Source organism: Abramis brama (genome assembly GCF_963993115.1).
Source record: "Abramis brama genome assembly, chromosome: 2".
Lineage (NCBI taxonomy): Eukaryota > Metazoa > Chordata > Actinopteri > Cypriniformes > Leuciscidae > Abramis > Abramis brama.
Genome location: NC_139964.1, coordinates 14,521,238 through 14,543,810, shown reverse-complemented (window position 1 = coordinate 14,543,810; position 22,573 = coordinate 14,521,238). Strand labels below are relative to the sequence as shown.

The 22,573-nt window shown below is 44.4% G+C and overlaps 2 protein-coding genes and 1 long non-coding RNA gene across 3 annotated transcripts in view; all 3 read left to right on the top strand.

The window, feature by feature from the left end:
• Positions 1-22,573, top strand: part of LOC311077711 (B-cell receptor CD22-like) — a 65,163-nt gene that overhangs the window by 16,113 nt on the left and 26,477 nt on the right. The gene's annotated exons all lie outside the window — the stretch shown is intronic.
• On the top strand, positions 998-11,706 carry LOC311069460 (B-cell receptor CD22-like; the record flags this gene model as incomplete). The annotated part of the gene is made up of 5 exons (XM_084092639.1): positions 998-1,062; positions 1,601-1,849; positions 1,937-2,175; positions 2,751-2,987; positions 11,677-11,706. The coding sequence occupies exons 1-5, from the start codon at positions 1,002-1,004 to the stop codon at positions 11,704-11,706; spliced, it is 816 nt and encodes a 271-aa protein (XP_083948765.1). The 5' UTR covers positions 998-1,001.
• Positions 11,875-12,887, top strand: LOC311077764. The gene is made up of 3 exons (XR_014604983.1): positions 11,875-11,953; positions 12,615-12,674; positions 12,804-12,887. It is a non-coding gene; the product is annotated as an uncharacterized lncRNA (long non-coding RNA).

Sequence of the window (22,573 nt, the reverse complement as noted above, 5' to 3'; positions counted from 1 at the left end):
ACGTCACTGCCACTGCAATTCCTTCCAGCGTTTTACAATCCCGGATCCAGCAGTTTCCATACCAGGATAGTTGGTCACCGTTCCCTATATGTAGCCTTGTGTTTGCTGTGTTCATTGTCAGACCGTTCTGATGTTCATGTCTTGACGTCTTGCTTTCATCAGCACCTCTCTAGTCTACTATTCCTGCTCGTGTCTGGATTACTTACTGCCTGACTGTGTCTGTATTGAGTCGAGATCAATGATACTTCCTCTGCTCGAGCTGCACTTGTTGAGGTGTCATGAGCTCATATTAAAATATAATGTGTTAATCACGTGTCATTCAGAGTGTGAAAACGCCAATACTGGTTTCATCCTGATCATTTGTAGTGCTGTCACTGGTCACTGGTGTTGGTGAAACGGGTAAGAGCATGATTTTATAACTGTTCTGTTAAATATCTTAAGTGTGGGGGATTTATGGGAGATTGGTTGGGGCTAGTTGTCACAGGGCCGTGTCTCAGTAACTATATGGTTTAAAGCAGTGTTTTGTTGGTGAAAAACAAAAACAAATTTTAAAAACATTTTTTAAATTGATAAAAAATCATTTTTAATATTTTACACAACAGATAACTATATAATGAAGATAGATTATAAAGACTTATACCCAAAACTTATATATTAAAGTGGCTTTTAAAAATAATCCTGCATATTCACCAGAGTTACAACAAGCTCCAGAGTATGTTTTGTAAACATTAGCAATGCACTGATACAAAAGTCAACTAAGGTGCTTTATAGCAGTTTCTCAGTATGAAATGAAAGGCCATCGTTCTGGCAGGGTCCTACTGTCTATGATGGGCTGTCAATCAAAACGGGGAAGTGAAAGACGTTGGACAGTTACAAACTCATGCAGTGCAAAAATGACTGTTGCTGTCATGTTCTTTGATAAATAAAGTAGTATTTGTTGTTATGTTTCATGCTGACATTAAATCTGAAAATAAGGCACTATATTTGTTGCAGATGTTGCTATGGTGACGTCAGTCAGAATGGCTCCTCCTCTTCCTCTGATCTTTCTGCTCATGATTCACGGTGAGTCTCTGCAACCCTTGATCAGGAATTTTTGCATTCTGCAGTTTTTATGCACAAACTGCTGCTAATTTGTTCAGGATTAACTTTTTTAGGGGTTTGTAGTCAGAATGAGAGTGTGAGTTACAGTCCTACACACATCTGTGCACTAAATGACTCAACAGTGATAATGAGATGCACTTATACATACCCTACTGGACATCAGATCATGAAAGTGTTCTGGACCAAAACACTGGTAAAAGATAATGGAGAGTTTCCAGATCTGTCTGAGGACCCTGAATACAGTCAGAGGCTTCAGTATCTGGGAGATAAACAGCAGAACTGCACCGTCAGACTGAGTCATGTGACACTGAAGGTTTCACACATGTACTATTTCAGATTCATCACTGATAAACCTGGTGTGAAATGGATTGGTGTTCAAGGAGTGACTCTTACTGTCACAGGTGACTTTGATGAGGTTTATCTCTTCTTCTGTGCATTATGTTGAATAATAATCAGTGTATGACAGCAGCACTAGATATAATGTGTGTGTTGTGTTCAGATCTTCAGGTGGAGTCTCCTGAGAGAGTGACAGAGGGAGATTCAGTCACTCTGAGATGTAAAAGCAGCTGCGCTCTGACTGACAGAGCAACATTCATCTGGTACAGAAACTCACAGCCATTAACTGAGAGAAGAGACAGAAACAATGAACTCCTGCTGCAGTCAGTCAGAAGAGAGGATTCAGGCAGATATAGCTGTGCTGTAGACGGACACACTCACATCTCTCCTGCTGTTCAGCTCAATGTCACGTGTGAGTACAGATTCATTAAGTCTTTTTAAGATTTGAAGATTGTGTTTGAATGAATTTATTCAAGGTTTTAATTTTTGTCCTTTTTAGACCCTCCAAAGAACGTCTCAGTGTCCATCAGTCCATCTGGTGTAATAGTGGAGGGAGATTCAGTGACTCTGAACTGCATCAGTGACTCAAACCCTCCTGCTCTGAACTTCAGCTGGTTTAAAGGAGGAACTTTTGTAGGATCTGGAAGAATCTTCAACATCACAAAGATCAGCTCTGATGACAGTAAAACATACAAGTGCAAGTCCATCAATGAACATGGAGAGAAATACTCTGATACTGTGACTTTAAACATCATGTGTGAGTTTATTATAAAACATAAGATGCTAATTCTCTGTTTTGATTAATTTGGTTCATATTAGTCATTTTACAAATGTGTCAGAGGTCTTAAATAATTTGTTGATTGTTATTAGACCCACCCAGGAGCGTCTCAGTGTTGATAAATGGATCTGGTGTAATAGTGGAGGGAGATTCAGTGACTCTGAACTGCATCAGTGACTATATATATCGAGCTTGTAGCAAGATCTTTTGTCTCATTGACTTTATAAAAGTGGGCTTTCAAATACAGAGACAGTTAAAAGGATATATGGATTTTAATACATGTAAAACTAAAGATTATATGAGCTATAAATACAAACGTACGTAAAAATACAAACAATAAAACAAACACACATTTAACCAAACAAGAAAATACGTGATCAGAATAACATGAAATGAAAGAAAGAAAGAAAGAAGAGAAGAGAAAAGAAAAGCTAGTAATTATTACATACAGAAACCTAGGTTCACGAGACACCTGGAAAACAGCTTTGAGAGAGAGTTTAAAGTTACTTGCACGTTCGTTCTCTGTTCGTTTGAGGCTGAGGCAGGAAGCGAGGGTGGTGTCCTGTTTCCGCTGCGTCTTCTAGTGCCGCGGAAGTTTAAAAGGCTTACTGACTGTAATGTTACCGAGAAAGTTCGTCTCCCGGGACGGGAGAGGTTGCAAATCTTGGTTGCAAAGACGGCAGGCTTTTACATGACGCGGGCCATGTGTCCCAGAGGCCAAGGCAATGCCTCTCCAACTGGAGCAGCGCTGCACGTGGAGAAGGAGGAGGAGGTCAGGGACCGGAGAAGCGAGGAAGTGGGATCAGCGGGATCGATGAGAGAAGAGAGAGAGAGAGAGGAAACAGGGTCTCTTGCTTTTTAAAGACACTTGTTTACACCCTCCTGTTGGGGACAACATCCAATCAGATCTCCTTATCTGACAGCGGGAACATTTTCTTTGTGTGAAGAAGAAACGCCTACTTTGACTTTGTCATGTGAGAGATGGAATTCGTATTTTCTCTTTCAGAAAAGATAATACCCATAAGAATACATTTCACTGTAATCTCATACATATATGCAATTCCGTGGGATCACTACGATTAGAATGATACTAGACATGGTGTACAGAATATGGGAAATACAGATATGCATTTCTAATGTAGGATTCTGAGCATCTTAAGAGTCCATTGATTTCTATGATAGAACATAGAAAATCTCAATCTGCCATGGAAATTATACACACATAAAAATACATATCAAAAACATGGCTATTGGATCGCATGTGTGGAAGTGTATGTTTCAAAGTCCACGAGTGTGTTTGTGTGTGTGTGCGTTGGAATGTCTGCTTTCCTGGGTCGTAAAGTTTTATGGTCTGAGGTAGGGTTACAAAACCATGATTCTATTTGAGAAATTCCTTTCAATGAACATTTAGGATTCAAACCTATACTCTAGCAAACCACACTTCTATTATAAGGTAAAGTTAATCACACATACATATCGGAAGGTATACATTCAAGAGCCATCTTTCTATATGGAGTTGCACTCAAAGGGCTTTTGTGTGCGTGTGTGTGTGTGGAATGTCACGAGGCCAGCCAAACTGGCGCTGGCAAATTGGTCCTCGTGGGGCAATTATTAACCAGTAGGACACAAGACGATGTGTCTTACCATCATATGATCACTTAATGCGAAAAGCAGATGTCATTGTTGCTACAACATGTAAATAGGAAAATGTTGGTAGACACTTCTGGTTTCACATAAGCTGAAAATTATCTCTTATAGTTGTTAATAGAATCAATTATATCACTTAATATACTACTAAGATCCGTATTACTATCACACGAGCCAATGGTATTTAAATGCACGGATGCATAGTCAGATTAATGAATCATATACAACCGTTCACGAACAGAAGATTGTATTTGCTGCATACACATACTCAATGACAATTATGCCTATAGTTACAACTACGATTAGAGTTGTTTGCATAAAATGCACCATGAACATTCACACGTTTGACCTGTGATAGGCTACAATTTATCAATTTATTTATCATAAATACTATTTTCTCAATCTGCGCATATATTTCCACTTACAATTGCTTGATCAAAATTATCATCACATATTTTACATTTTTAACTGTAGGTACCACAAACAATTTAATATAGCTAAGTTTGTGTACAGATAATGATTTATGAAACAGATGGTCTTTACTCATCTCACTTGCACAAAATAAATGAAGTAATAGAAAGCATAGAAACGCACAGGTGAAATACACTGAAAATTATAAGCATTTAAAAATGTGGTCGGGTTGAAGTCATCCCTCCGGATCTTCTGCATCCACTCAGCCCATACCGCAGCGTCAACGGGGGATGCATAAAAAGCTGACTTCTTTGTTGTAACATGACAAAACTGTACATAACGGCACACAACAATGAAGTGCTGAGGCTGTAATCCTCTGAAAGGCAAGTCGCCTCTCTTGAATCCTAAAAACACTCATTGTGAAAAATTATCTCTCTGGTAATGGAACTCGGTCGCTGTTGTCTCCTTGTCTCGTTGTCGCTTGCTGTCTCTCGCTCTCGCTGTCGGATCACCGGAAGTTTTCACCGGAAGTACTGGCCCACACACAAGTTCGAATGTCAACGGTTGCCATTTTGTGTACGGAGCGAATACTATGCGTGGTAGCTCGTACCAAAGGAGGGCGTGGTAAGCTGGGACCTGCTAACGTCACGTAGTACTGCTTACATCACGCAACACCGTGTACAAAAACGTAAATTATAGTTTGTCTCAAAGTTTTTTATTTGTGTTTTTATTTAATTTGTATTATTTCTTCCCCAAGCACATAAAATAAATTTGGGTCGCAGTACAGCACATATTTAGAGCTGTTTCAGCAGGGCTGAAAAAAAAAGCATATTCACTACTGTCTAAATTAAATATAGATGAATATTTTTGTAAAGTTGAAAAGGGTAGCCTATTTAGTCAAGAGCAGTGAGTAATTTATTTGTCCTTTGTGTGATTAACATTAAAACACAGCAACAGGTTTATATGACTGCTTCCCCTTTAAGACAACCCCCCCACCAGTCACTTTCAGACGAAACCTGCGTTCACTTTCTCCCACCCATCTTTCCTCTGCCATGTCTTCTTCTCTTCCCTCACCCTCACAATTCTCATCTCTGGATGTGAATACTGCAACGGATACCGCCAGCACGCGCTACTCCCTCTAACCCCTGGTTGTCTGAGGTTCTCCGTGAACACCGGACCGAACTCAGGGCAGTGGAGAGGAAATGGCGCAAATCAAAAGACACATCTGACCTGAGTATGTATAAATCTCTCCTCTCTTCCTTTTCTGTTGATGTTCATGCTGCAAAATCTTCATTCTTCCACAACAAGATCAACAGCTCCTCTAACACACGATCACTCTTCAAGACATTCAACTCTCTCCTCTGTCCACCTCCACCACCACCCACCTCCTCTTTAACTGCTGACGATTTTGCGAACTTCTTCACCAACAAAACAACAACTATCAGCAGTCAATTCTCAGCTCCACACACACAGGAACCCAGACCGACCCCTTCCACAGCCAATAACCCTCTGTCCACCTTTTCTCCGCTAACCGAGGAAGAAGTATCTACACTTCTCCTCTCCAGTCATCCTACCACCTGCCTTCTAGACCCCATCCCCTCACACCTTCTACAAGCCATCTCTCCCACACTTCTACCAGCACTCACACACATCATCAACTCATCCCTACATGCTGGCACTTTCCCTACAGCATTCAAGCAAGCTTGGGTTACTCCACTGCTTAAAAAACCAACACTAAACACATCATCTGTAGAGAATTACAGACCTATCTCTCTCCTACCATTCATTGTGAAAACACTTGAAAGAGCTGTTTTCAACCAAGTAACATCCTTCTTGTCTCTGAACAACCAGCTGGATATCAACCAATCCGGCTTCAAGAAAAGGCATTCAACTGAGACTGCACTACTGTCGGTCACAGAAGCCCTACGGATCGCAAAAGCTGCTTCCAAATCTTCAGTTCTCATTCTCCTAGATTTGTCTGCTGCCTTCGACACTGTGAATCATCAGATCCTTAGTCCACCCTCTCATCACTGGGTATCAAAGGAACTTCCCTCCACTGGTTTGAGTCATATCTCACAGGTAGGTCATTCAGGGTCGCATGGAGAGGTGAGGTATCCAAAGCTCATCAACTGACCACAGGGGTTCCTCAGGGTTCAGTTCTTGGACCCCTCCTCTTCTCCATCTACACCACATCACTGGGACACATCATACAGGCACATGGTTTCTCTTACCACTGCTATGCTGATGACACACAGCTCTTCATCTCATTTCAACCAGATGATCCCACAGTAGCTCCACAGATCTCAAGCTGTCTGGCGGACATCTCGGCATGGATGAAGGAACATCACCTGCAGCTCAACCTGGCAAAGACTGAGCTTCTCTGCCTCCCTGCCAATCCATCTCTACAGCACAACTTCACTATCCAGATAGAATCATCATCAATCACCCCATCAAGGTCGGTCAGAAATCTTGGAGTAACACTTGATGACCAGCTGACCTTCACAGATCACATTTCAAAGACAGCCCGATCATGCAGGTTTGCACTGTACAACATCAGGAAGATCAGGGCTTTCCTAACTGAGCATGCAACACAACTTCTCGTCCAGGCCCTGGTCATCTCTAGGCCTCTCTCATAAACCTCTACAAATGATTCAGAACGCTGCAGCTCGTCTTGTCTTCAACGAGCCCAAAAGGGCCCACGTCACTCCTCTGTTCATCTCTCTGCACTGGCTACCACTCGCTGCTCGCATCAAGTTCAAGGCATTGACGCTTGCTTACAGATCTATCACAGGCTCAGCTCCCTCCTACTTTCACTCACTTCTCCGAGTCTACATCCCTACCAGAAGCCTACGATCGGTCAACGAGCGACGTCTCGCGGTTCCATCACAGAAAGCCACAAAATTACTTTCCAGAACATTCTCATTCACAGTTCCATGCTGGTGGAATGCTCTTCCCACCCTCATCCGGAATGCAGAATCCCTGACAACATTCAAAAGACAACTGAAAACCCATCTTTTCCGTGAGCACTTAACCTATATATATATATATATATATATAAAAAAAAAAAAATTCCTTTAAACCCTCGCTTATCGGGCTTATGCTACTCTGACCAATGTCTGAACTTCGTATTTTGAGCACATCTTGCGTTGTTTCTTGCCTTTTTTACGATGACTTTAGTCCGCTTTGGACAAAAGTGTCTGCTAAATGACTAAATGTAAATGTAACTGTAAGACCGAATGCACGGACCCCATTTGAACATGTCTACGTTCACTTGAGATATAACCGACTTTGTTTACTGGGATACTCTCCAAGACGGGCGTTTTTACATAAATTTGTGTGAATTTGTCCGTTTAAGCACAAGACGTGAAAGACAATTCAATTCAGTATTTGCGCGCTGTCTATCAAAAGACGTTGGTTTGCGCTTCGGATGTTTGCGTTCATTGAACTTCTTGAACTGCAAACGTCCTGTAATAATGTAGGGAACCACTCGTTATACATAAATCAGGTAACAGTTCATGTTTTACTTTACTTACATATACACTCACCTAAAGGATTATTAGGAACACCATACTAATACTGTGTTTGACCCCCTTTCGCCTTCAGAACTGCCTTAATTCTATGTGGCATTGATTCAACAAGGTGCTGAAAGCATTCTTTAGAAATGTTGGCCCATATTGATCGGATAGCATCTTGCAGTTGATGGAGATTTGTGGGATGCACATCCAGGGCACAAAGCTCCCGTTCCACCACATCCCAAAGATGCTCTATTGGGCTGAGATCTGGTGACTGTGAGGGCCATTTTAGTACAGTGAACTCATTGTCATGTTCAAGAAACCAATTTGAAATGATTCAAGCTTTGTGACATGGTGCATTATCCTGCTGGAAGTAGCCATCAGAGGATGGGTACATGGTGGTCATAAAGGGATGGACATGGTCAGAAACAATGCTCAGGTAGGCCGTGGCATTTAAACGATGCCCAATTGGCACTAAGGGGCCTAAAGTGTGCCAAGAAAACATCCCCCACACCATTACACCACCACCACCAGCCTGCACAGTGGTAACAAGGCATGATGGATCCATGTTCTCATTCTGTTTATGTCAAATTCTGATTCTATCATCTGAATGTCTCAACAGAAATCGAGACTCATCAGACCAGGCAACATTTTTCCAGTCTTCAACTGTCCAATTTTGGTGAGCTCGTGCAAATTGTAGCCTCTTTTTCCTATTTGTAGTGGAGATGAGTGGTACCCGGTGGGGTCTTCTGCTGTTGTAGCTCATCCGCCTCAAGGTTGTGCATGTTGTGGCTTCACAAATGCTTTGCTGCATACCTCGGTTGTAACGAGTGGTTATTTCAGTCAAAGTTGCTCTTCTATCAGCTTGAATCAGTCGGCCCATTCTCCTCTGACCTCTAGCATCAACAAGGCATTTTCGCCCACAGGACTGCCGCATACTGTTTTTCCCTTTTCACACCATTCTTTGTAAACCCTAGAAATGGTTGTGCGTGAAAATCCCAGTAACTGAGCAGATTGTGAAATACTCAGACCAGCCCGCCTGGCACCAACAACCATGCCAGGTGTTCCTAATAATCCTTTAGGTGAGTGTACGATTTAGTTTTCATCCAAATGACACGTGCTGAGTGAACAATCAGCAATCAAGAGCAATCAATAGAAGTGCGCTCTCGTCAGTTAACGTTAATAATAAGCTACACGCCTCGTTTTATTGTCTTTGCCATTGACATCCGACTGAACTACAAACTTTCCACTGATGTCTGTTTAAAGGGATGTGCTCGACCAGCAGTGCCGGTGCGAGTTCAATCCACCACACGTTTTTCAGCTCACGCACCACAGATGTGTTACTATACACACGCTGCCTGGTAGGCCTATTGGTTGTTGGTATCGGAACATTTTTACGAGTACGAGTTCATGAACTTCGTAAAGGTGCATCAAATTCAAGCACTTTTCAAGTACCTCTTCAAAAATATGGCTGTTTTCAAGGGTTTTCCAGCACTTAAAGGGGGGGTGAAATGCTATTTCATGCATACTGAGTTTTTTACACTGTTAAAGAGTTGGATTCCCATGCTAAACATGGACAAAGTTTCAAAAATTAAATTGTACGTTTGAAGGAGTATTTCTGTTGCAAAAATGCTCCTTCCGGTTTGTCACAAGTTTCGGAAAGTTTTTTTCGAGTATGGGCATGTGTGACATCAGATGTAGCGGAATTTCCTTATACGGGTCCTAAGGGCACTTCTCCGGAAGGACGCGGGCGCGCGCGCAACCGTAGACCAGAGCAAGAGAGCGAAAGCAGTACGCCCATCAAAGCGCTGTGCTCGGCTTTAGGGAAGTCAATGTCACCAAAGAAGTGGGTTTTTGGTTGCCAGGGCAAGACAACCCTGCACAGATTCCCAAAGAACCCAGCGTTAAGGGACCAGTGGATGGAGTTTGTTTTTCCAGAGCATCAACGGAGGTTGTGCAAGACTGTTTGTTCCCTGCATTTCGACGATGATTGTTTTATAAACAAAGCCCAGATCGACGGATTTGCAGATCGTCTAATGCTTAAGGATCGAGCAGTCACAATGATAAAGGTTCGCGGTCGTGCGTTGGAACCGGGCGGTCAGTAAAACTGCTTCAAATGTCTCTGTGTGTTGTTAGCTCGGCGCGTTAGCACAGCTTTAGCTCCGCCCACACGGACCGCCTTCAGCCACTCGTTTTTTTCCGGAAAGACTCGGTACAGCCTATCTTTCTTTTATAAATATAATAAAACTAAAGACTTTTTGGAGATATGAAGGATGCAATACTACTCTATAGGTAATCAAGATTAACAGGAGATTGAGTGAAAATGAGCATTTCACCCCCCTTTAAATTTCAAATAGTCAAATTCAAGTACTTCAAGCACTTTAAGCACCTTGTACGAACCCTGTGAAGATGATGACGTCATTCACATGCGTATTACATGTTTAGTCTATAGTGTTTCATCGCCATCTAATGGCCTGGCAGCAGAATACAGCACTTTTAGTCGTTTTCACGGATCCGTGTGAATGGGGATCGTTTTGACAATGGTGTTGTCTGTACGCGGAAAACTCAAAGGAAAGACTTCTCCATTTTAAGCATATCACTGTCGTGTAAACGTACCCATAGTAGTACCCCCAGCTTCAGAATTAAGAGGTCAACGATTAATCGATTAATTGATCATTACTTTAAAGCTACAATATGTCATTTGTTTTCGCCGCTAGGGGTCGCTAACCTCTTACAATAACAAAGGCGTAGGTTGATGACGCAGTGATAAGCGGAATAATGGGATTTGCTGTCATGCTGATAGATCTAATAATGTCTATGGATGAGTGAATGCATTCATGTTTTTAACATGACTGTGGAATGAAGCAGGGCTCGGTTTCTAATGAGAGACAGATATCAGCTCCACACACGAGTCCTGCGGATAAAAAGGAATAAAGACATTTAATTATATCGAACTAACTTACCCGCAAGTGCAGAATTACTACTCACACAGGTCAGTTTATTTGATGAATTAAACTTGTGAGGTAACGCAGCACTGTTTCACTTGGTCTAATGTTACACTATCACACTAAACAGCATTTGAGTGTGGTGAATTATAATATTATTATATCTGTTAGTTTATTTGCTAAATGAGACTAGCAGTAAGCTAGATAAACATTAGAATAATATACTAATCATATTCTAACATTTCATCATGTTGAGCTATATAACATTGATTAGTTTTACGTACATTTACTCACGTGTCTAATAAAGTACATGCAAGAGCGACGTCTGTCAAGTCGAAGCTCGTTGTGGACGTGGAGCTCTCAGGATCTCGTAAACGCCACGCTGATATTGATCCTCGTTTTAGTTCTCCTTTTGTCCCAAAGTCTGCTTGCCATAGTCCATAACGTTTGAACGAAACAACAACAGCATGTGCGTTGCCCACATCTGTCGCCATGGTTACTATGGCAGTACAAGCGGAAACCAGGGATAACGCGGATATTATGTCATTGACAAGCGACAAGTGAACAGGGACGGGCACTTTTTAAAATTGTGAATTTCTGTGAATTTATAAATTATTGGAAACAATTAGGATAATGGAAGTACACAATTGAAATAAATATATAACACTGTGCAAGTGTTTTTTGGATATTTTGATACAAAATTCTTTCAAATTGTACCTTTAAACAACGATCAATTATGGGAACATAAATTATTATAAAACATTTTATTATTGAATAAGGTAGTCTGAAGCTCACATCATTACTGCCGCAAATCCTGAAGATACACCACATTTCATCACATTCAAAACAGCCCATCCTATAGATAAATTTCTTTACTCATAGCTGTGTATTAAACATCAAATAAATTCTGATTGGTTGTAATTGTGTCAAATCACTGTCTTTGAAGGGGAACCAGGAGGATGAAAAAGAGGAATGACACACAGGAATCTCAGGTGAGAAAGATTATCAGAAGTTGATATGGTATCTAAATGAATTGTATCTAAAATATTGAAAGTCTGAATGTAGCAGTGACTTTATCTAGTGAGCTGTTTATAGATATAATTTATTTTCTCACTATTCTGATTTTTTCTTTCATGGCAAAGATGAATCATTCCAGACCTGATCATGACAGACGCGACGCTTATGGTGTTGAATTGAGTGATCCTGTGTATGAGAATGTAACGGTAAGTGTTTTCCACAAAAGACTAAACTCTCTTCACCTTTAGCCAAAAGGAACTAAACACTCAAAAGCTCAATGGCAATCAGTGTATCATTCGTTCAGTCGTTTTTTTTTGTTTGTTTGTTTTTTATATTGAAAGTAGAAAAATGAGAAAACAGAATTCTGCTTGATTTTTCGTTCTGAGGTAGAAAAATTAATAAACAGCTTGAATATTCGATTTCTACACGTGAACGGGAATGAAACGCCCCTTTCCTCTGATTTGTCAGCCGAAGATCATACTGATCCGTCATCAGTTCTTCCTCAGTTCTGCACTGCAGAATAAGAGTCCTCCGCTGCTGCTGCTGATGTGCGGATTCTTATCTCGTTTATTGCAACTACATTTCATCTTTTTCTCATCAAACAACCAGACTAACGAATGGCTCGACACAACCCGTACCGGGGAAGAGCCTAGACAGGGCTTTCTTCTGTGTAGATATAAATTCACCTACGCTTTGCATCAGCTTGGTGGGTCGAAAAAGGTTTTCTCATTTTCCTACTTTTTCAATATTAAATCAAAAAACGATTTAACAAATGATACACTGATTAATGTCAGTGTGGAAATGTCTACATGTATATGGGAATTTAAATAACACACTCCTGTTTTTACTTTGTCTTCATTCATAAAGGCTCCTCAACTTGATGATTGTAAACCTGAACTGGACTGGTCTCTGTATGAAAATCTTCCAGTAAGTAAGAATACCCACTAGATAGAGACAAAACCCAATCTATTAGCCTTTCCTCTTGACACATGTTGTCGATGCTTTTATTTAAATATTTCATTATTAATGTTTTCACTTTCTTTCTTTCTTATTCAGACTAACAAGAAGAGGATGTAGTGTTTTGGACACAGTAAATATTACAGCCTTAATGCATCTCTTTGTGGGAGGAGCCCTGAATGACAGAAGTGTCATGATGAATAACTGAAGTATTTTAAGGATAATTTTATAGATGGATGCCTTGGCGAAAATGGAAGTAAAAGGTTAATGAATTGATGCAAAGTTTGTAATCACTGAAGTGTGTTTTTACTTTATGCTTTTTTATTACGTATGAAGCTTACTTCATTTAGAATGTTTTTAATCATCAGTATTGTTTATGTTTCAAATGAAAGGCAGAAAAAAATAGGCTCCAAGTACGTCTTAAACACTTTTCTGTCATTTAGTACAGCAGATTAACAGCATAGGCTAATAAATTTTAAAGTGCATTACATGCTAGAGACTAAGACAGTTACGTGATAACAGATCACTCTAAATTGTAATGTGGACTCATGCACTTTCTGTGAAGCTGCTTTGAAATGATGTGTAATGTGAAAAGCCCTATACAAATAAATGTGAATTGAATTGAATTGAGTTGAAATATTTAGCCCAATGAATATAATACTAAACTAAATACTCTTGCAATCTTGCTGTTGTTCGGAACAACAATATTTCAGTTAACAACAAGTCCTTAACTTACGTTTCAACTTGAAGTTAGTTTGTATTCCTTCTACGACGACGAAACTAGTAGAGGTGGGCAGATCGATCCTGAAGTATCGATACTATCGATACTGACGTGGTATCGAAAAGGATCGATCCTCACATAAAAATATCGATCCAAATGTGTGTTTTTTTTACCAGTAATTTTTATTAATTTAGCACGAATGCAGTGCGTAAAATAAGCTTCTAAGTGGAAAAATAAGCGAATGTTAGCAGATAATTGTGTAGGATAGAACTTTTTCTCCTAGTCATCTGGATACAAGACGAAACCAATCAATCACAGAGAGCGTTGGATGCTGGTGCTTTACTGAGCTCACAGGACCAGTGCGTTTGGGAAACGAAGCCTTGCTTAGATGACATGACAGAGAAACAATCGGGAGTTATTTTGCAATAAACAAAGCAAAAGTGTATATAACGGTTTAAAATGTTGACGTCAGTAAGATTTTTTTAATGAAATTAATATTTTTATTCAACAAGGATCGATGCATTAAATTGATCAAAAGTGACAGTCAAGGGTTTTTCACTGTTAAAAAAAACTACTTCATATAAATGCTGTTCTTTCAACTGTGTTCATCAAATAATTCTGCATCATGGTTTCCACAAACAAATATGAAACTGTTTTCAACATTGATAATAATAAGAAATGTTTCCTGAGCTGTAAATCAGCATATTAAAATGAATTATCATCATGACTGGAGTAATGATGCCGAAAATTCAGCTTTGATCACTTGAATAATTTACAGTTTAGTATGACATAGAAAACAGATAGCCTATGTTAAATTGTAATATTACAGTTTTTACTGTATGTTTGATCAAATACATGCAGAAGAGAATTAAAAATCTTACAGACCCCGAACTTTTGAACAGTTGGTTAGTACTAGTAGGCTAGTAGTAGGCTAGTACTATAATTAGGGTAGTTTTGTAAAAGTCACTGACTAATTACAGGAGAGTTGAGAGCACAAATCACAAAATATTTAGTAGTCATGAAAACATATTCAGATGTAGCATATTAATGATGCATTCACCTCATAAATCATGACACACTGCTCTAGCACAGGAAAATGCATACAAGTTCAAGTGCATGCTTTTAAAATGAAAAAGTATTGGTATCGGTATCGATATCGGCGATACTGGCCCTGTATTTACTTGGTATCGGATCGATACCGAAATTTGGAGTATCGCCCACCCCTAGAAACTAGTTCCAACTTCCAACAGAAGCAACTCATCATGAGTGACTAACCGAAACACAGACTGAAAGCCGGACTGGAATAGTATAAATGGGTGGAGCGGAGCGACAGATATTCCCCTCCCCGCTCAAAGCGTCATGTAATCCACCGCTCGAGCTCCACTTCGGATTTTCAATCTCCCGCTCGGATCGAGACTGCAGCCCGCCAGAGAAAACGTGGGCGAAATTACTTTAAAAAACACTCTTCCTACAAATACGAGTTGATTATTATCATATTTGTGGCGTTCGCGGGAGGAGAAAGAGGAGCACAGCTATGTAGGACGTATTATGAACGGTCAGTTATGATGTTATTGTGCAACGGTCGTTATTCAGAAATATTATGGGTGAATATCACATTTTGCCAAAATCAAGTAAGGTATTCCAGCGACCCCTGTCATAATGAAAGACAAGATGAACTGGCCATTTTGAAATTGAATACAAAACTTTTCAATAAGTACTTAAAATCCACAACATACTTGACACATCCTTGTAATGTTCAATAATTTAGAAGACAAACTGTATCCAGAATATAGAGATTTTACTGTATTCTGTAAATAAATTGCCCAATAAAAATTAATATTGCAAGAACAGCTAACCAGTGGCATATCATTTACCATGATAATTGTGTACAAAAAAAGGTATACATTTAGTAAGCTGCAAAAATGGAAATATTTATACAGTTTTTTATATAAAGTTAAGTAGTTTTAATATTGTAGCGTCTGGACCAATCGGACACACACAATTCATTGACCCCCTCCCCCCCCACTGGGCCCTGCAGGCCTCTGCAGGCCGAGTCAGACTGCCTTTCTTAAATCCAACCAAGAAGGAAACAGACAACTCTTGCCTTAAGGATGCCGTGTGTTCCAGCATGGCCTCAACAGGCCCAGGGCAGGAGGCTTCGAAGCATCCAGGACATGTGCTCACTCCAGCATCAAGGACAACCTCAGGAGTTCAGTGACGTCATTCAACACGGACGAAGTCCCTCGCAACTCTCACCATGTGCTCTTTGTGTCCTGCCAGCCCAGAACGTGTAGGCCACAATCTGCACTCCAGCCATGAGAACAGCGACAATACAAGTTCATCCTATCTTCTTCATCCAACGGAGAAGAAATGATTGCAACTTGCACCATGACTTTTGACACTCAAGGACCCAACGACGAATTCAATCTTCAACCACTTCAAGAATTGACCATGCAAGTAGAAAGTTCATGAGGTGCTCTGAAGATAAGCTTATGGTTCTTTTCATACTAAAATAGATCTTACTCCAGAGTTCTATTTCCTGTTTCCGGTTCCACATCACTCACCCCTTTACCCGCATGAATGTATGTATGTATGAATGTATGTATGTTTGTTTAGTGTTAGTTATGTTTGTGATTTAGTTAATAAAACTTGTGCACAATTATGAATTTGATTTCTGATCCTCTGTTTGCATACAAAGTCCCTTTTACGATTTCGATCCAGTTACATGCTCTAATGGCTGTACACGATAAGAAATAATAATTTTTCAGTGACCCTGAAAGATACATTTTTCCTAGAATAAATGACTAATCGAAGAGTTCATTGGAACTGATTAATTGATTGTAATATTAATTTGGCTTACCTCAAAGTTAATCTAATTAACTGACCCAAATACTGATAATTAATCATAATTGATAATTATGGATTATTATTAATATTTCCCCTTTGAGCTAATATTGTTACAATATGTTATGTGAATCAGTGATTTTGTTCTCCATGTCTGTGCACCACCTGCTGGTGACACTTGGTTGCACTTTAGTTATTCGAATTGACAGACGTTTCTTCGTCTAATGAGAGAGTGAATGTGTTCACATGAGCAGCAGTGGAGGTGTAAAGTGCTGGTGGAGGTTATGTTCTTGAAGTTTAGAGGAGACTTTTATACGGGGCGGCTGGGATAGGATATAGAATAAGCCCTGCCTCCCCTAAGAAATTATCTGTCCATCTGATGATAAATTAAAAAAGAAAAATGTTTGCTATTTTTTGGCTAATTCTGACCTAAGGTGATGTCTTGTGTTCTCCTTCAGATCAAGGTTCATGACCAGAACGTTCATTAAAAAAATGTAGCCTATTGCTTTTCTATTGGCCGTTTTGAGTGGAGGTGTGTCAGCCGCGTTTCCACTGTCGGGTCAGGGCTGGGCGTGTTAGTGCGTGCCAGGGCCAATCGTGTTTCCACTGTCACGCGGCTATTAACAACCAGAGAGCGCAGCATCCACAGTTCACTCTGCTCTGCACACGGACAATATAGACTTTGAATCTATAAAAAAGTATAATATAGTAGGACCTATAATAGGGGTGCTGTGCCTGTCTCTGGGTTACTGGCTTAGAAAAAGATCTGCACTAAAACAGATTTTGTGTAGTATAGCTTAATTTCCCTTAATTTCTTAATTTTCAATTTTAGTCCACTTGAATTATCACAGTTCACTGTTTATCAGTTCAATCACTGAAAAAAAATTAGGAAAAATTAGGAAAATACCAGTTCGTAGAACGATGAATTAGAGTGCGTTGTCTGGACGTAGGGTGCGTTGAAATAAACTGGTGATCACGTATTTAAGTGTACAAGTTCAAAAATACACTCAACTTTGTATAAAACGTTCCACAGAAAAACTGTCTCAAAAAGGATCAACCTGAAGATGAATCAAACTGAGATGTCACTTGGATGGCAGGGTAACAACAATCTTCATCAGCGAATCATCGGAAAAGTTATGTCTCTGCATTAAAGGCACAATATGTATCTTTTTTGCTTTAAAAATAGCAAAAATCACTATATCTATGTTATATATATTTTTTTAGTTGTGTACTTACATTATCCCAACTTTCAAACCAGGAGAAATTTTAATTTAATTCGAAGACACACCACGTTTCTTTATTTCCGTTTTGTCGCCGTCAATGGCGTCATATCCTGTCACATGTCTGTCCTGTCTTGTGCTGCACATGGGTGTTTGTTGTTTTGTGCCATGTGCTCTCCTGTCTATTGTCTAGCCCCTCCCATCTTGTTATCTAATTATTGGTTAATTTGTCCCACCTGTCCTTCTCGTTTCCCTCCTTTGTTTGTTCCCCTATTTAGCCTCCCTGTGTTTGTAGTCCTGTGCTGGTTCGTTGTCCGAGTTACCTGTCCTTGATGTTCCTGTCTGTTGGATACCTGAGTTCTGAGTTTTTGTACTTCGTCTGTGTTTGTTTATTAAATCTCCTCTGCACTTGAATCCTCGTCTCTCGTTTAGTGTTCCGTGACAGAACGAACCAGACATATGTGGATTCAGCGGAGCGAGATTTTTTCTCCAGAGGAGGATAAGGGAAATTCCATTTCCCTATTTGAGTATTTCTCCAGATGCGCTCAAAGGACTTTGGAGGAGGAGAGCACCATGTCAGACGGTGATCAGATCGGAGGAGGTGGTCCGGTGGTCCGGAAACGGAGGAGGAGAAGGAAGACCTCCTCTGTGACTATTCCGGTGGTCCCAGTTCCGGTGGTCCCAGTTCCGGTGGTCCCGAGTCCGGTGGTCCCAGTTCCGGTGGTCCTGAAACACAGGAGGAGGAGAAAGGTTCCCTCCGTAATTGTTCCGGTGGTCCCAGTATCGGTGGTCCCGAGTCCGGTGGTCCCGAGTCCGTTGGTCCCAGTTCCGGTGGTCCCAGTTCCGGTGGTCCCGAGTCCGGTGGTCCCAGTTCCGGTGGTCCTGAAACACAGGAGGAGGAGAAAGGTTCCCTCCGTAATTGTTCCGGTGGTCCCAGTATCGGTGGTCCCGAGTCCGGTGGTCCCGAGTCCGGTGGTCCCAGTTCCGGTGGTCCCGAGTCCAGTGGTCCCGAGTCCGGTGGTCCCGAGTCCAGTGGTCCCAGTTCCGGTGGTCCCAGTTCCGGTGGTCCCAGTTCCGGTGGTCCCAGTTCCGGTGGTCCCGAGTCCGGTGGTCCCAGTTCCCATGGTCCCGAGTCCGGTGGTCCCGAGTCCGGTGGTCCCAGAACCCCCCATCATCAGTCCTGCCATGGCCAGGAAGGCCGTGTTCCTCTTATATGCAGTGGCGGTACTGCATGCGTGGAGGAGACACAGTGCGCCTGCCGAGCCTGGGTCTTCGGACAAGATGGCCGCCGCCGAGCCTGTTCACGTCACGCCTGCCAAGCCTGTGTCTTCGGACAAGATGGCCGCCGCCGAGCCTGTTCACGTCACGCCTGCCGAGCCTGGGTCTTCGGACAAGATGGCCGCCGCCGAGAGTGTTCACATCACGTCTGCCGAGCCTGTGTCTTCGGACAAGATGGCCGCCGCCGAGCCTGTTCACGTCATGCCTGCCGAGCCTGTGTCCCCTGACAAGATGGCCGCCGTCGAGCCTGTGTCTGTTCCTGAACCTGAGCCGGTGGTGTCTGTTTCTGAGCCGGTGGTGTCTGTTCCTGAGCCTGAGCCGGTAGTGTCTGTTCCTGAGCCTGAGCCGGTAGTGTCTGTTCCTGAGCCGGAGCCAGTGTCTGTTCCTGAGCCGGAGCCAGTGTCTGTTCCTGAGCCGGAGCCAGTGTCTGTTCCTGAGCCGGAGCCAGTGTCTGTTCCTGAGCCGGAGCCAGTGTCTGTTCCTGAGCCGGAGCCAGTGTCTGTTCCTGAGCCGGAGCCAGTGTCTGTTCCTGAGCCGGAGCCAGTGTCTGTTCCTGAGCCGGAGCCAGTGTCTGTTCCTGAGCCGGAGCCAGTGTCTGTTCCTGAGCCGGAGCCAGTGTCTGTTCCTGAGCCGGAGCCAGTGTCTGTTCCTGAGCCGGAGCCAGTGTCTGTTCCTGAGCCGGAGCCAGTGTCTGTTCCTGAGCCGGAGCCAGTGTCTGTTCCTGAGCCGGAGCCAGTGTCTGTTCCTGAGCCGGAGCCAGTGTCTGTTCCTGAGCCGGAGCCAGTGTCTGTTCCTGAGCCGGAGCCAGTGTCTGTTCCTGAGCCGGAGCCAGTGTCTGTTCCTGAGCCGGAGCCAGTGTCTGTTCCTGAGCCGGAGCCAGTGTCTGTTCCTGAGCCGGAGCCAGTGTCTGTTCCTGAGCCGGAGCCAGTGTCTGTTCCTGAGCCGGAGCCAGTGTCTGTTCCTGTGCCTGAGCCGTTGGTGCCAGTTCCAGTGCCTGTCTGTTCCAGTGCCTGAGCCGTTGGTGCCAGTTCCAGTGCCTGTCTGTTCCAGTGCCTGAGCCGTTGGTGCCAGTTCCAGTGCCTGTCTGTTCCAGTGCCTGAGCCGTTGGTGCCAGTTCCAGTGCCTGTCTGTTCCAGTGCCTGAGCCGTTGGTGCCAGTTCCAGTGCCTGTCTGTTCCAGTGCCTGAGCCGTTGGTGCCAGTTCCAGTGCCTGTCTGTTCCAGTGCCTGAGCCGTTGGTGCCAGTTCCAGTGCCTGTCTGTTCCAGTGCCTGAGCCGTTGGTGCCAGTTCCAGTGCCTGTCTGTTCCAGTGCCTGAGCCGTTGGTGCCAGTTCCAGTGCCTGTCTGTTCCAGTGCCTGAGCCGTTGGTGCCAGTTCCAGTGCCTGTCTGTTCCAGTGCCTGAGCCGTTGGTGCCAGTTCCAGTGCCTGTCTGTTCCAGTGCCTGAGCCGTTGGTGCCAGTTCCAGTGCCTGTCTGTTCCAGTGCCTGAGCCGTTGGTGCCAGTTCCAGTGCCTGTCTGTTCCAGTGCCTGAGCCGTTGGTGCCAGTTCCAGTGCCTGTCTGTTCCAGTGCCTGAGCCGTTGGTGCCAGTTCCAGTGCCTGTCTGTTCCAGTGCCTGAGCCGTTGGTGCCAGTTCCAGTGCCTGTCTGTTCCAGTGCCTGAGCCGTTGGTGCCAGTTCCAGTGCCTGTCTGTTCCAGTGCCTGAGCCGTTGGTGCCAGTTCCAGTGCCTGTCTGTTCCAGTGCCTGAGCCGTTGGTGCCTGTTCCAGTGCCTGAGCCGTTGGTGCCGGTTCCAGTGCCTGTCTGTTCCAGTGCCTGAGCCGTTGGTGCCAGTTCCAGTGCCTGTCTGTTCCAGTGCCTGAGCCGTTGGTGCCTGTTCCAGTGCCTGTCTGTTCCAGTGCCTGAGCCGTTGGTGCCAGTTCCAGTGCCTGTCTGTTCCAGTGCCTGAGCCGTTGGTGCCTGTTCCAGTGCCTGAGCCGTTGGTGCCAGTTCCAGTGCCTGTCTGTTCCAGTGCCTGAGCCGTTGGTGCCAGTTCCAGTGCCTGTCTGTTCCAGTGCCTGAGCCGTTGGTGCCAGTTCCAGTGCCTGTCTGTTCCAGTGCCTGAGCCGTTGGTGCCAGTTCCAGTGCCTGTCTGTTCCAGTGCCTGAGCCGTTGGTGCCAGTTCCAGTGCCTGTCTGTTCCAGTGCCTGAGCCGTTGGTGCCTGTTCCAGTGCCTGAGCCGTTGGTGCCGGTTCCAGTGCCTGTCTGTTCCAGTGCCTGAGCCGTTGGTGCCGGTTCCAGTGCCTGTCTGTTCCAGTGCCTGAGCCGTTGGTGCCGGTTCCAGTGCCTGTCTGTTCCAGTGCCTGAGCCGTTGGTGCCGGTTCCAGTGCCTGTCTGTTCCAGTGCCTGAGCCGTTGGTGCCGGTTCCAGTGCCTGTCTGTTCCAGTGCCTGAGCCGTTGGTGCCGGTTCCAGTGCCTGTCTGTTCCAGTGCCTGAGCCGTTGGTGCCAGTTCCAGTGCCTGTCTGTTCCAGTGCCTGAGCCGTTGGTGCCTGTTCCAGTGCCTGAGCCGTTGGTGCCAGTTCCAGTGCCTGTCTGTTCCAGTGCCTGAGCCGTTGGTGCCAGTTCCAGTGCCTGTCTGTTCCAGTGCCTGAGCCGTTGGTGCCAGTTCCAGTGCCTGTCTGTTCCAGTGCCTGAGCCGTTGGTGCCTGTTCCAGTGCCTGTCTGTTCCAGTGCCTGAGCCGTTGGTGCCAGTTCCAGTGCCTGTCTGTTCCAGTGCCTGAGCCGTTGGTGCCAGTTCCAGTGCCTGTCTGTTCCAGTGCCTGAGCCGTTGGTGCCAGTTCCAGTGCCTGTCTGTTCCAGTGCCTGAGCCGTTGGTGCCAGTTCCAGTGCCTGTCTGTTCCAGTGCCTGAGCCGTTGGTGCCAGTTCCAGTGCCTGAGCCGTTGGTGCCAGTTCCAGTGCCTGTCTGTTCCAGTGCCTGAGCCGTTGGTGCCAGTTCCAGTGCCTGTCTGTTCCAGTGCCTGAGCCGTTGGTGCCAGTTCCAGTGCCAGTTCCAGTGGTGCCAGTTCCAGTGCCTGAGCCGTTGGTGCCAGTTCCAGTGCCTGTCTGTTCCAGTGCCTGAGCCGTTGGTGCCGGTTCCAGTGCCTGTCTGTTCCAGTGCCTGAGCCGTTGGTGCCGGTTCCAGTGCCTGTCTGTTCCAGTGCCTGAGCCGTTGGTGCCGGTTCCAGTGCCTGTCTGTTCCAGTGCCTGAGCCGTTGGTGCCAGTTCCAGTGCCTGTCTGTTCCAGTGCCTGAGCCGTTGGTGCCAGTTCCAGTGCCTGTCTGTTCCAGTGCCTGAGCCGTTGGTGCCAGTTCCAGTGCCTGAGCCGTTGGTGCCAGTTCCAGTGCCTGTCTGTTCCAGTGCCTGAGCCGTTGGTGCCAGTTCCAGTGCCTGTCTGTTCCAGTGCCTGAGCCGTTGGTGCCAGTTCCAGTGCCAGTTCCAGTGGTGCCAGTTCCAGTGCCTGAGCCGTTGGTGCCGGTTCCAGTGCCTGTCTGTTCCAGTGCCTGAGCCGTTGGTGCCGGTTCCAGTGCCTGTCTGTTCCAGTGCCTGAGCCGTTGGTGCCGGTTCCAGTGCCTGTCTGTTCCAGTGCCTGAGCCGTTGGTGCCGGTTCCAGTGCCTGTCTGTTCCAGTGCCTGAGCCGTTGGTGCCAGTTCCAGTGCCTGTCTGTTCCAGTGCCTGAGCCGTTGGTGCCAGTTCCAGTGCCTGTCTGTTCCAGTGCCTGAGCCGTTGGTGCCTGTTCCAGTGCCTGAGCCGTTGGTGCCAGTTCCAGTGCCTGTCTGTTCCAGTGCCTGAG